This window comes from Passer montanus, unplaced genomic scaffold, assembly GCF_014805655.1.
Source record: "Passer montanus isolate IOZ18808 unplaced genomic scaffold, ASM1480565v1 scaffold86, whole genome shotgun sequence".
NCBI lineage: Eukaryota > Metazoa > Chordata > Aves > Passeriformes > Passeridae > Passer > Passer montanus.
This window is the reverse complement of record NW_024373923.1, coordinates 1,244,241-1,257,154: the sequence shown is the minus strand read 5'-3', so window position 1 is coordinate 1,257,154 and position 12,914 is coordinate 1,244,241. Positions and strand designations below refer to the sequence as shown.

Genomic DNA, 12,914 nt, shown 5'->3' with positions numbered 1-12,914 from the left:
TTGTTCTTCTGGGCTTTTTTTTTATTTATTGTTGTTTTTGTTTTTTTAACTGCAGTGTTTGTGGAAGATTGGGAGGGTTTATTTGGATGTTCAGATGTCTTTCTGTAGTTAACACAGCTGTGGGAACAGGCAGTTCTTATATAGATGTACTGTGCATAGCACTAGAAAGATTACTAGAAAAGGTTGAAACCAGATGGGGATTTTTCCCCTAACAAGCCTCAATTTAGGGGGCAGGTTGCTTAGCACCTGTAGGCTCGTCCCGTACCCTAATTAGAGCCTGCTGGGGAAGACAAAACCCCCAGCGAATAACCGAGTGTTTTTCTGGGAGATAGCTGTGTGGGGGCCGGTCTCCTCCCCCAATGGCTGATGCGGGGCCGAGTTTTAACACTAACACAGAATATTCAGAAAATGCTCAAGAGAAGAGCCTGGGAACAGGTTCAGGAGATGCAGCAGCAGGTTTAGTGAGAAGGAAGAGGAGGAGAAGAAGAAAAGGGTATTGGAGATGGAGGTCCAAGAAGAAGCAAAAGTTTTACATCCCAGAAGAATTTCTCACATTTGAGGTAGGTTTCTTAAAAGTTTGGTGGAAAGAGAAATATTGGAAATGTTGAAATTTAGCAAAGATGACTTGGTAGCTGTGGAGTGTAAGCCTGGAGTTGATGTGTTTGTGAGAAGTTATGATAGAACAGCAGGATTTTGAAGAACTAGAGAGAGAGATTAATTAAAAGTGAGATTAATTCTAGTTATTGGAAAAACAGAAGAGGGAGATTTGAAAGAAATTTTTGTGTGGAGATAATGGAATGGGGGAGAAAATAGCCTATGCCCTATTAAAAAAATGAGGAGGACCAAAAGTCCTTTTTTAAATTTTTTTTTAAAAATTGGGGTTTTTTAAATTTTTTGAGAATAGGGTCCCAGAGATGTGTAGTAGAAAGGCTGTGAGGGAAAGAGGAAAACCAACATATGATGGAGGAACGATTCAGTAACATATTATGGCAAGCTCATAAACTCATGTTATCTTATGCATGTGAGATGTATAAAAATAGCATTTGCTCTCTGCCCACAGATATTGGGGATAAGATGAATGGAAATGTTGAAAGATGTGGTTGTGAAGTGAGAGGTGAGTGTACACTAGAAAAGAACCGCTTGGCTCTGATGTGAGCTTGAACACCGATGTCCTTCCCGGTGTGTTTGAAGGAAGGAACACTTGAGGGTTTGTTAAAAGAACAAAAGAAGGCTTTGGTCTGGTCATGCTTTAATGATCTAAAGGAGTGTAACCTACAGCTTGCCCCTTTAGTCTGGTCTTGAATTGAAGGGGAAAATAAGCATTTGATGGACTTAGGAATTGAACTCAATGCAGTGGTGTGGCAGATGGCATGTTTTATCAGCTTGTTGATTCTTGGTTTTGACTAACAGAAGGGGTTTGAAATTAATGAAATCCTTATGTTTAAATCTTCAGGAAAAGAGGTGTCATAGGACCGAGCACAAAAGCTGTTAGTGCAGAGGTCTAGGTATCTGTGCTTGTAGTGGGAACCTTTGGCACATTTAAGGGTTTATGTTGGAGTAAATAGTAAATAAAAAGGAAAGCCTGTCTCAGCAAGCTGTTGCAAAATTACAACTAATGACGCTAGTTATTGAATTCCTTGGTGTCCAGGTTTATACCAGCATTAAGTGCTCATAGGTAGTGTGTGTGGCAGGGATCAGTATCCTGCAGAAAAGGTCAGCTGTTTGTTCCCAAAATTACCTGCCAGCATCCCTCCTGGCAGAGCCTGCTGCTGATGTGTGACCTGTCCCTTGGTCCACAAGTTACTGTTGTAGTTGCTGCTCTGGATGTGTCAATCATGCAAAACTAGCTGCCTTTTGGTTAAGACAAGCAAATTTGTTTTGCATTTCAGGCCTCTTTTCTTTTCCAGTGTGTCTTTATATTCTTGTTTGGGTTGCGCTGGCTGCTCGCCTGTTTGTTGGCTGAGTCTTTCCTATTTTTTATTGCAATAAATCGGTTGTTTGGTTTTACAGCCAAGTTGCTGATGAAACTGAATATTGTGAGTAGGTAATTATTGTGACTAGGTAATGATCTCTGGCTGCTTTTGAAAACAATATTCTCGGCTGCACCTCGATGTTTATTTTTGTGTAAATGTCTCAACATTTACATTCCTTACAGCAGGAAACCCATTATCCAGTTTTTGAAGCTTACTGCTGGTGACATTTTCTCTTCATTTTTTATTACTAAAACGTGCTGCATCATCATTATAACACAAATTATGAGTGCTCTTGATTGGGTGGATAAACCGGGCTGTAAAATCAAAAGCTTTCTGTTTAATCCACTTCAATTGCAAACTGGAATATGTTCTATTTATTTTATTCTATGATTTGCTGGTTTGGTTGGTTTTTCTTCTTTGTTTGTATGGTTTTTAATAGAACAATTTAGTTAAAGGGTGGAGTGTTAATTCTGGGGGGGAAGAAACATGGCAGGTGTGTCTAGCTCCTCAGTACAAGAAAGACAAGGAGCTAGTGCAGAATATCCAGTGCAGGGCACAAGGATTATGAGGGATCTGGACCATCCCCTGTGATGAGAGATTGCAAGACCTGGGCATAATTAGTCTAGAGGAGACTGAGAGGGGTTCTCATTAATGCAAATAAACATCTTAAAGGCAGGTGGCCAGAGAATGGTGTTGGACTCTTTCAGTGGTGTCCAGCAACCGAATGAGGAGCAATGGTCACAACTGAAATACAAGAAGTTTCACTTCAGCGTGAGGAAGGAACTTCTTTATGCTGAAGGTGGCACCGCTCTGGTAGAGGGGTTCCAGGGAGGTCGAAGAGTGTCCCTCTGTGAGACATTTCAAATCCACCTGGAGTTCCTGTGTGACCCTGCCTTGTCAGGAGTTTGGTCTGGGTGATCTCCAGAGATCATCTTTATTTTGTGATTCTGTGATCATTTCCAGAGCCACTTGAATTCTTTGCACCCTGGAGCTGCTGCAGGAGCACCGTGTAATTGGGGCCGGTACCTACGGGCGTGTGTGTATGCAGCTGGATTACTTTTCCCTCTCAGTTCCCAGTCTGAGCACTGTGAGGGAGTTTCCCCTCACGGTTCCCGGTGTGTTTCTACTACCCTAGCCCAGTTTCCTCTCAGAGCTCCCGGTGTGTCTCTAACACTCGAGCCCAGTTTCCCCTGAGGGTTCCCGGTGTGTCTTTATCATTGCAGCCCAGTTTCCCCTGAGGGTTCCCGGTGTGTCTCTACCACTCTAGCCCAGTTTCCTCTCAGAGTTCCCGGTGTGTCTCTAACACTCGAGCCCAGCCTCCCCTGAGGGCTCCCGGTTGTCTCTACCACTCTAGCCCAGTTTCCCCTGAGGGTTCCCAGTGTGTTTCTACCATTGCAGCCCAATTTCCTCTGAGGTTCCCGGTGTGTCTCTACCACTCCAGCCCAGTTTCTCCTGAGGGCTCCCAGCGTGTCTCTACCACTCCAGCCCAGTTTCCTCTGAGGGTTCCCGGTGTGTCTGTACCACTCTCACCCAGTTTCCTCTGAGGGTTCCCAGTGTGTCTCTACCACTCCAGCCCAGTTTCCCCTGAGGGCTCCCGGTGTGCCTGTACCACTCCAGCCCAGTTTCCTCTGAGAAAACGGACACCCTTTATCCCGGGGTGTCCGTACCACTCTAGCCCGGTTTCCCCTCAGAGTTCCTGGTGTGTCTCTACCACTCTCATCCAGTTTCCCTTCAGGGCTCCCGGTGTGCCTGTAGTACTCTAGCCCAGGTTCCTCTGAGGGCTCCTGGTGTGTCTGTAGCACCCTAGCCCAGTTTCCCCTGAGGGTTCCTGGTGTGTCAGTACCACTCGAGCCCAGTTTCTCCTGAGGGTTCCCGGTGTGTCTCTACCACTCTCACCCAGTTTCCCTTCAGGGCTCCCGGTGTGCCTGTAGTACTCTAGCCCAGGTTCCTCTGAGGGCTCCTGGTGTGTCTGTAGCACCCTAGCCCAGTTTCCCCTGAGGGTTCCTGGTGTGTCAGTACCACTCGAGCCCAGTTTCTCCTGAGGGTTCCCGGGGTGTCTGTACCCCTCTAGCCCAGCTTCCCCTCAGGTCCCCCCGCCCTTCCCTGCCGCCCTTCCCGCCGGACCGCCCTCCCCGTCACGTGCCGGGAGCGCGCTCCGGGTGCACGATGATGGTGGCGGCGGCGCCCGGCGGCGGCGGGTAGAAAATGGCGGATTTCGAGGAGCTGCGGGTGAGGAGGAAGGAGGGAGAGAGGTGGCGGCGGGAGCAAGATGTCGGTGCTGGGGGGTGCGCACCATCCCCGGGGTGGGAGGGAAGGAGCGGGCCCGCCCCGACTGGCCGGGGGTCGGCGGGGTCTGCCTGGGGAGACCCTCCCTGTCAGTGCCTGGTTCCCCGTCCCCGCCGCGCGGGTTCTGCTGCTGCTGCCGCCGGGGAGGTTCTTCGCTCTCCTCCCGACATTTTAAAAGCCATCTCGGCGCTGCCGAGCGGCCCCAGGGCTCGAACGGCTCCTGCTGGGCCCCGCGCTCCGTGCGGCTGAAGGGAGGGCGGCGAATAACCACCGGGCTGTTAAAAATGCTGATAGTTGTGGAATCTCTGGAAATCCGTGGACCGCTTTCCATCCGGGAAAGCTGTGCTTGCCCTGCATGAAACCCAGTGTCGCTATTCAGACTTGTTTTGTCTTCGCTTCATTATATTTCATATTGTCGTGGTGGGCTCTCTGTAGCAGATTTGTCGGTGTGTGCGTGCGTGTCCTTTCATTTTGTTAAGGTGTGTACACAAAGAGCCGACTGCATAGCTGGTGCTTTTCCTCCTGTTTCCTGAACAATCCGCTGTTACTTTTGTGTGGAAGAGGGAGGCTGTCTTTCAGCAGCGTCCACAGCCGCAGAAGTGGAATTCTTCGTGGGAATTCTGCGTGCAGGCCGCTCCCCCGCACCTGGACTTTGTTACAGGAGGGAATTAAAAGCTGATTAAATAGGAGCCACTGTGAGTTGGGCTTTAGTGGAGAGGAAGAGCTGGTGTTGGTGTGACCAGTGGGAAATGTGCTGCAGCCGCCAGAGAATTTCCCATGCTGAGGCTTCTTCCAGCACTAACAGTGGTGGTGGAACTGAGGAGCTCACTTATGAAAATACAGCGGAAAGAACTGAGTTTCTTTGTCTGAGGACAACCGTGCTCTGTCTCAGTTTTAGGTTTAGGAATTGTTGGATTTTTTTTTTTTTTTTTTGTAGGTGAGCCTTGTGGTGTTGGGGTTTTTTCCCCCCCTTTAAATGTATTTTTGTTTATGCATTTTCTTGCTCTATATCTTCACCCATTCTCAGCCCTCATGCCAGGGTTTCTCAAAGGGTTTGGCTGAAGCCCCAGTGTAAACTTTGTGCCAGTGGTGACTCTTTTATCTCTTCCTCTCCAGTCTTGAGGAGGAGCTGTGATCTGTCTCTCCCAAAGTGCTGTAATCGCTTATCTAGATATCCATAAGTATTGATAGTCTCCCTCAGGGCGTTCGGTTCCTGAATACCTTTAAAATTTACAAGAAACTGAGGCGCATAGATAGATGTAATGCAGGAAGTATGGAGGGAAAAGGGAACTGAGATTCAAGCCAACTGCAGGGCTGCCTTTTCATCACCCAAGTGGTGCCACTAGTTTAAAAAAAAATAAATTCGGAAGACATATCATTGAGATTCCCATTCATCTTATTTGTAAACTGGAGTGCTTGTGAGATGAATCTGTTAGCCTGGAGCTTCTATAAATGTTCAGTATCCATCTGATAATAATTCATGGCCTGTTGTGGGAAAGCTCTAGGTAATTTTTGGAAGAGAATGTAATTGTCTGCCTCACATCTGCAAGGCCATGGCTGAATTTTTCCTTTTTTCTTTTTGCATTTGAGGATGCATTTGAATGTGTCTGCTTGAATACCACGTACTTGGTTTTGAGGCTTAATTTTTTTTTTCAGACAACCAAATCTTCCTCACCAAAGATGGAGAGATTCTCCCACCCCCAGCAGATTTTGTGAATTGACCTTTAGGTGTGATCTGAAATGGCTGCTTTATAGATCAACCTACTGAGTGTTTTTATGGCCGTATTGTTTGCTGCAGTTTCCTGTAGTATGTCATCTCTACCTGCTTTATAAAAGGCCACTTGGGCCATTTTGAGAGTGGAATTTATTTTAGTAATTTGTTAAGGACTGTCTGAAGACAAGAGATCAGAGTTCTCTCTTAAACCCTGTTTCTTGAGGGAAACAGGCACAGCTTTTTTTTTCTTCTTCTTTTTTTTTTTTTTTATTTTCCTGGGCAAAGGAGCATTTTAATATCTGTTAGGACTATCCCTGGTATCCTCTCTATCTTGACAGTAAAAGTTCTGTGGAGTTGGGACCCAAGGGTTATAACTGAGAGACTGTAGTGAAAGAAACCAGACTTCAAGAAACCTACTGTTACATCAGGCCTTTTGGAAATCTTCAGTTTTGTTAAAGGATTTGCTGCTTTTCAATATATTGGTGAAAATGTCTGGTGTAAGGCTTACCCTTCCAGACCATGTGATGAAGCTTTTATTAGCTAGTAGTGTTTATTGATTTCTGTAGATGACTGGTTTCTGGAGTAATAGGGAGTGGCTCAGAAGATGGGGAGAGCGTAAGTGTCTAGTTATAGATTGTTTTGAGATACCATTTCCAGAGCTGCTGTTCACAGATGTTTTTTTAAACCTGGCTCCTACCTTTATCCATAATCCCCTCTCCAGAGCAGCCCAGTAAATGATGAAGGAATTACTCAGGCACAGGCGGATGTGGAACAGAAATCATCAGTCTGGTGTGGAGGCCAGAGATGACATTTTTGAGCAGAATTGGCCCAGAAGTGGGGAGCTACACCTCCTTCTGAGAGCCATCTGTGAGACAACAATTCCAGCTCCCAACAGATTCTGAGCTCTCCAAGATTTAGCTTGAAGCTTGTTGAATCTCAACAAAATACTGCAGATAAGAGGATCAATTACATATTATTTAGTATTCTTGGGCCCCCTGTGTTTCTGCTGGCGTCCTGACTCTAAAATGGAAACAAAAACTGTGGAGTCCACACAGTCTTTGAAACAGATCTCTAGTTTAGGTGACAGCATCAGTCTCGTAGTTCGTGTTTAGTCACGTTTTGAAGTAATTTGTTAGTGTCATCTTTGTGGGGCAAAAAAGAAGGCTCTTTATAGGCAAATGGCTCTGCCTGTGCCCAAACTAATCTGTGACACTTGTGATCAGTTTAATAGCCATTGTGGAAAAGAACTTATTTGGTTGAGAAGAGGTGGAAGCGTGCTAATATATCCTTTCTGGCAGGAGAGATTGCGCAAAATTTACTGGAAAATCATGTTTATAAATGCTGGAAGTAGGTCCCACTTTTACTTTTTGCTCTTGCACACCCAGTACAGAAGACACACGATTCAAATGGGAGGAAAAATGTTGTTCGGATACCATATTAAAATACAGAAGTTGAAGACTCATTCTTTTATACATTAGATCTCTTGTTCATACCAGACTTGGTGCCTTTCCACTTCACTTGCTTTATTTTTCCAGTCTGGAAGAACAGTGTAAGTGACTGCCTCACATTTACCAGGTGAAGCAGTGCTTAATGTTAAATTGCTAACAAGAAAATGCTGAGAGCTGTTTTCATATGTCCTCCTCAAGGTCAATGACAAACACTGTTTTATTTTAACTGTGTTAATATAATTTTGTTGTCTATGCCGACCAGTTTTTGATGTAGAAATCAAATTCCTCATAATGATCTGGGTTAAACTTAAGATGGTGAACAGAATAGATGTGAGAAGTTGCTGTTGGTACTGTCATGATCCTTAGGCTGTAGTTAAATTGAGTGTATTAAATAACATAAATGCTGATAAAATACTCCTAAGAGCCTGTGATAATGTGCTGTTACCTTCTGTCTGCACGAAATTCCTGTGTGCTCCATAGGTTCACAGTTGGTATTTTAGATCATTGATGTTTATTGAGACACCTTAAAAGTTTGTTTATGTAAAATCATTAACAATTAACTGATTGTGCTGAGATGCAGTGCTGCGGAGAGGAAGGAGATAATGAGTTTTTGGGTACTCTAAAAAAGAAGCTGCAATGAAATGGCTAAGCTTTGTTTTGAATGTCTTAAATATTTGTGTTTGTTTAACTTAGAATTTTTGTTGTTATTAAGAGCATGCAACCTTGGCGCTAATTCCTAATTAAGGAGCCAGACTAGAGTCTGTGCAGAGGAAAATCTCCATAATACTGAGGATCTGGTGGTTATGATTTGCACTGACTGTGGTTTTCTTTAGAGCTGCTTTTGCTGTCCTGTACTACTGACACAGATTTCAATAATGGCATCTTCATTTTTCCCTGTGACTTGCATTTCTTTATCTGTGGTTACATCAGTTTGAGAAAACACTTCCACTCAGCAGAGAGATCTTCAACCATCCCAGGACACAAGTTGTTTTTCCTTACTATCATTGCCCATTCCTAGCCTGCTGGAAGTCTTCAGGGATGCAGATCTGCTGCAGAAGATGTCACAAATATACTACTTTGCTGAGTGTCCATGAAAGGGCTTAAAGTCAGGAGTGAGGATTTGTGGAACCTGTCCTTGGTGTGTCCCTCCTGTACAGAGCGTTCAGACACTGTGGGGATTATCTGGAATCCAGTGGGGCTGAAGCTGAGCTCTCAGGGGCAAGCTGACCAGTACTTCTGAGTGGGCTGGATTGCTTCTGCGTCCAAGTGTCCAGTTGGCCACTCGAGCAGTACTTGCCTTAAAGCCACAGTTGGTGCTGCTTATTGTAGGGCATGTATCAAGAATTAAAGAGGCATTTTCAGCTATCTTCCACTGAGACATATCTAAATATATATGTATATGAAGAGAGAGAGATGTAGAGTAACTGTTAATATTGCAGGGGAGTGTGGAGAATCACACAGCTCTTGTTTGGAGAGATGTTTGATCCCTTACTTTGCTTTGAAACACGCCTGCCCCTTAATTTCAGAGGTATGTCAGCATTTCCTGGGCTCCTTAACATCATCCTCCCAGGGAAATTAATGCCATTCCAGATACACCTACGTCTTAATGTTTTAGAACAGTGTTTCTGCTGATGAATCATGGTTGCTAAAGTTTAACAGTAAGAAACAAAAAAACCTATGAAACTTCTTATAAACTTCAATGATGAATTTCAGGGGGAAAATATTTCTGGAATATAAAAGTGCTGGAATTACCCAGTCTGATTTCCTTAGAGTTCTGTCGAACTACTTTGTGTTCATGGAGTAAAGTTAAAACTAAAATGGCTTTGGTTTTGTGTTAAAAAAGCTTTTTTTATTGGGCTGTGCAGCTATAAAGAACTTTTCTTAGGAGAAAATGTCATCTACATGACACAACTTGAATGTCTAATCGTAATTGAGTGATGCGAAAAGCATATTAATAACGAGGCTGCAGTCTTCTGCAATATGCTGGGAAACCAAAAAAAAGTAATTTGGTAAGGGCTTGTTGGAAAGGTGCAAGGCCTTGCACCATGATTATAAATGTTCTCAGACATACATAAAAACTATAAACATAACAGTTTAGTGATGATAATGAAAGTCCACTCTATATTTGTAAAAAGAGTAGAAAGATAAGTTCAGAATCATAGGTTTGGTTTGGATGGGACCGTAAAGCTTCACCCCCATAGGCAGGGACGCCTTCCAGGGTGCTCCAAGCCTTCCGCCATCCCAGGGTGCTCCAAGCCCCATCCAGCCTGGCCTTGGGCACTGCCAGGGATCCAGGGGCAGCCACAGCTGCTCTGGGCACCCTGGGCCAGGGCCTGCCCACCCTCCCAGCCACCAATTCCTGCCCAACGTCCCAAAATCTGTGCCTGCCCTCTGGCAGTGGGAAGCGATTCCCTGTGCCCTGCACCTCCATCCACTGCCTCGAGTCCGTCTCCAGCTCTCCCAGAGCCCCTTTAGGCCCTGGCAGGTGTGTTCTCATATACATGTTTGTTATTGTTTTAAAGGCAAAGCAAAAACAGGTTTAGAGGGAAAGTGTTGAAAAAGCTGCTGTTCAGATACTACTGTAAATCTTGCTTTTTGCAAGTCTTCTTTCTAAAGCCTGTGTAACATTTTTACATTGGTGGACAAAACAGTGTATATGTTTTATATTTGCAAGCATTTTTAATGTGGGTGTTAATTTAAAATTTTGATGACTATGGTATTGAAGCCAGGCTATGTCTTCTAGTAAAATGAAGTCCCTCTTGTAACAAAGTGCTAGTTTGTGAAATTTTTTTGTATGAAATGTTAGCTGTGTCGAGGCGCGACTGACTGCACATTTCACCTTGATTAACTTGCAGGAATGCACAGAAGGCTGCAGGCAGGGTAGTAGACAGTATTTTGCAATACATGCTGTTTCCATAATCTCTGTGTAAAGGATTATTTTACTCATTTGCATTGTGATTATGAAATCCAGCATCATGCTTACTGCCTGCATCTGAAATAAAGGAGCTGGCGTTGCTATCAAGCTTATGCAGTTATCTACAGAAGCATGCAACCTGACGTTTTCTGTAAATTCATGAATACTAGTATTATCTTTTAACACAGTTTCTCTTTTATGTCATAACTATAAAGCTGTTACAGTACTTCAATCCATTTTTTATGAATGTTGGAACACTTTCTTTTTGTCACTGTTTTTGACTGAGTGCAAGGAAAAGTAGAAGGGGAATGCCAGGAGGAAACTAACATTCTCCATCTTGTATTGTTTTGTTGTTGAGGGGATTTGCTGGGATGAAGTTAAGGTGACATCTGCTGTTGGCCTCTTCAGAAGTTTGGGTGAGCCACTCGGTGGCTCATATGACTTTTTGCTGGCTGTTGTGTCCATGGTGCATTTATAGACAGGGTGTTGGGGGAATACCTGTGTGAAGGCTGCTGTGTTATCTCTACTCAGAACAGCTTCTTGACAGAATAGTGACTGGATCCAAATGGGCTGTCTGGAAATGTTGAAAATCAGGGGCTGAAATGCAATAGCCCTGTCTCATCAGTGACGATGAAAGGGTGTGCCAGATGAGGTTTCTGCCATGGTGTTCTAGATGGTCATTTTGATTTGCATAAATAATGTGGCCCTTGAGAAGGCAGGTCCTGGCTACTTAGTCCTGCTGTGTTGCCATTGACTTGGACTAGGGACAGCATGTGCCCAGACTCGGGTCAGCCTGTGCCCAGGCGGACAAGGTGCCCATGGTGTCCCAGCCAGGCTGTGACACAGCCCCAGGGCAGTGCCTGTCCCCTGTGCTGGCCCTGCTGGGGCACCTCCAGTGCTGGGACAGCTCTGGGCCCTCAGCACAAGAGAGACACTGAGGGGCTGGAGCGTGTCCAGGGCAGGGAACAGGGCTGGGAAGGGGCTGGAGCCCCAGGAGAGGCTGAGGGAGCTGGGGGAAGCTGAGCTCTGCACGCAGGTAACGAGGAATGGGGCAAGATGAAATGGTCTCAAGTTACTCTAGGGGAGGTCTAGATTTGATACTGCGAAAAATTTCTTGACCGAGGCTATTGTCCCACCCTGCACAAGTTGCCCACAGCAGTGGAGGAGTCCCCATTCTTGGAAAGATTTAAAAGCAGTGTGGATGTGACATTTAGGGAGATGGGTTAGTGGTGGCCTTGGCAGTACTGGAGCAATGGTTGGTCTTCATTATCTTGGAGGTCTTTTCCAACCTAAATGATTCTGTGATTTTAAGTTCAGTTTTCGTCTGATACAATTCACTGGTCTTACTGCCAAAATAGTTTTCACAATATTAAAAAGAGAATAGGGAACAACCCAGGGACACAGGGGGGATTGTGACTTTATTGGTGACTGACTCAATGTTTGGTCAAAAATTGTGTTAAAACTTCAGCTGAGATCAGATGTGTGTCAGAACATGAGCGTTAACTCTGTGTAGTAAGGACCTGGAAGGTAAAGTCAAAAGTTTTGAGTTAAAATCAATGCCCAAAGCTTTAATAAGAGTCCAGATGCACTTCTGAACTGTTTTTAAAAATACATACAATCCCAGATGTCCGCTATTTCATACCTTCTGTTAGCACCTTCATCTCCAGTCCTTGAGTCTGAAGTTGTCATAATTAAGAAATAAAATAAGGAAGTGCTTAAAATGTGTTGGAAGACAGGTGATAACACTGATTTTACTCGATTTTTTTTTTGTTTGGTATTTTGTGCCACAAAGTGAGACAGATTCTTTGTGGTACAGCATGTGCTTGTGCTGTGAATTTAAGATTTTGTTGTTACTATTGTTTGAGTGTGGAAACAAATCTTTTGTGGGCAAACTCAACCTGCATCCTGGACGCTTTGTTTCTTCATTTTAAACTAACAGTACTTTTGTGTTCTGTGAAGGTGTGGGCAGTACCCATAACCAAGTAACAAGTTGTCAGATTAGATGATGAAAGATGCCGGACCATACTCCTTGAAAAGGCCTCCTTGGGGTGCTGTTGGCTCACCTGTGCTTTTCTCTCTTTCCTTCCTAGAATATGGTATCAAGTTTTCGTGTTTCTGAACTGCAAGTGCTGCTGGGGTTTGCTGGACGTAATAAAAGTGGGCGCAAACATGACCTCCTGATGAGGGCACTGCACTTACTGAAGAGCGGCTGCAGCCCAGCAGTTCAGATCAAAATCCGAGAACTCTATAGGCGTCGGTACCCAAGGACGATTGAGGGACTGTCGGATTTATCGGCTATAAAACCTGCAGCGTTCAACTTGGACAGCAGCTCCTCTCCAGTCGAGCCTGACTTGGCTGTCGCGGGCATTCACCCACTCCCTTCCACTTCAGTCACGCCTCAGTCTCCCTCCTCGCCTGTCAGTTCCGTGCTCCTCCAAGACACTAAGCCCCACTTTGAGATGCAGCAGCCATCTCCCCCGATTCCGCCTGTTCATCCTGATGTTCAGCTGAAGAGCTTACCTTTCTACGATGTGCTCGACGTGCTCATTAAACCCACGAGTCTAGGTAAGTGTTTAATA

At 44.9% G+C, this 12,914-nt stretch overlaps 1 protein-coding gene across 13 annotated transcripts in view; it reads left to right on the top strand.

The window, feature by feature from the left end:
- Positions 1-282: 282 nt before the first annotated feature.
- The window catches only part of PIAS2 (protein inhibitor of activated STAT 2), a 31,167-nt gene continuing 18,535 nt past the window's right edge, over positions 283-12,914 (top strand). For 4 of the 13 annotated variants that reach the window (XR_005630327.1, XR_005630326.1, XR_005630328.1 and 1 more), the window contains exons 1-2: positions 288-560; positions 12,426-12,900. Coding sequence is in view for 5 of the 13 variants with exons in the window: in XM_039733328.1 (XP_039589262.1) it covers positions 360-560; positions 12,426-12,900 (676 nt within the window). In the remaining 8 variants the exon portion in view is untranslated. Of the gene's footprint in view, positions 561-4,093; positions 4,203-12,425; positions 12,901-12,914 lie in introns of those variants that run through there. The other 9 variants (XR_005630322.1, XR_005630323.1, XR_005630324.1 and 6 more) reach the window with 5 other exon arrangements.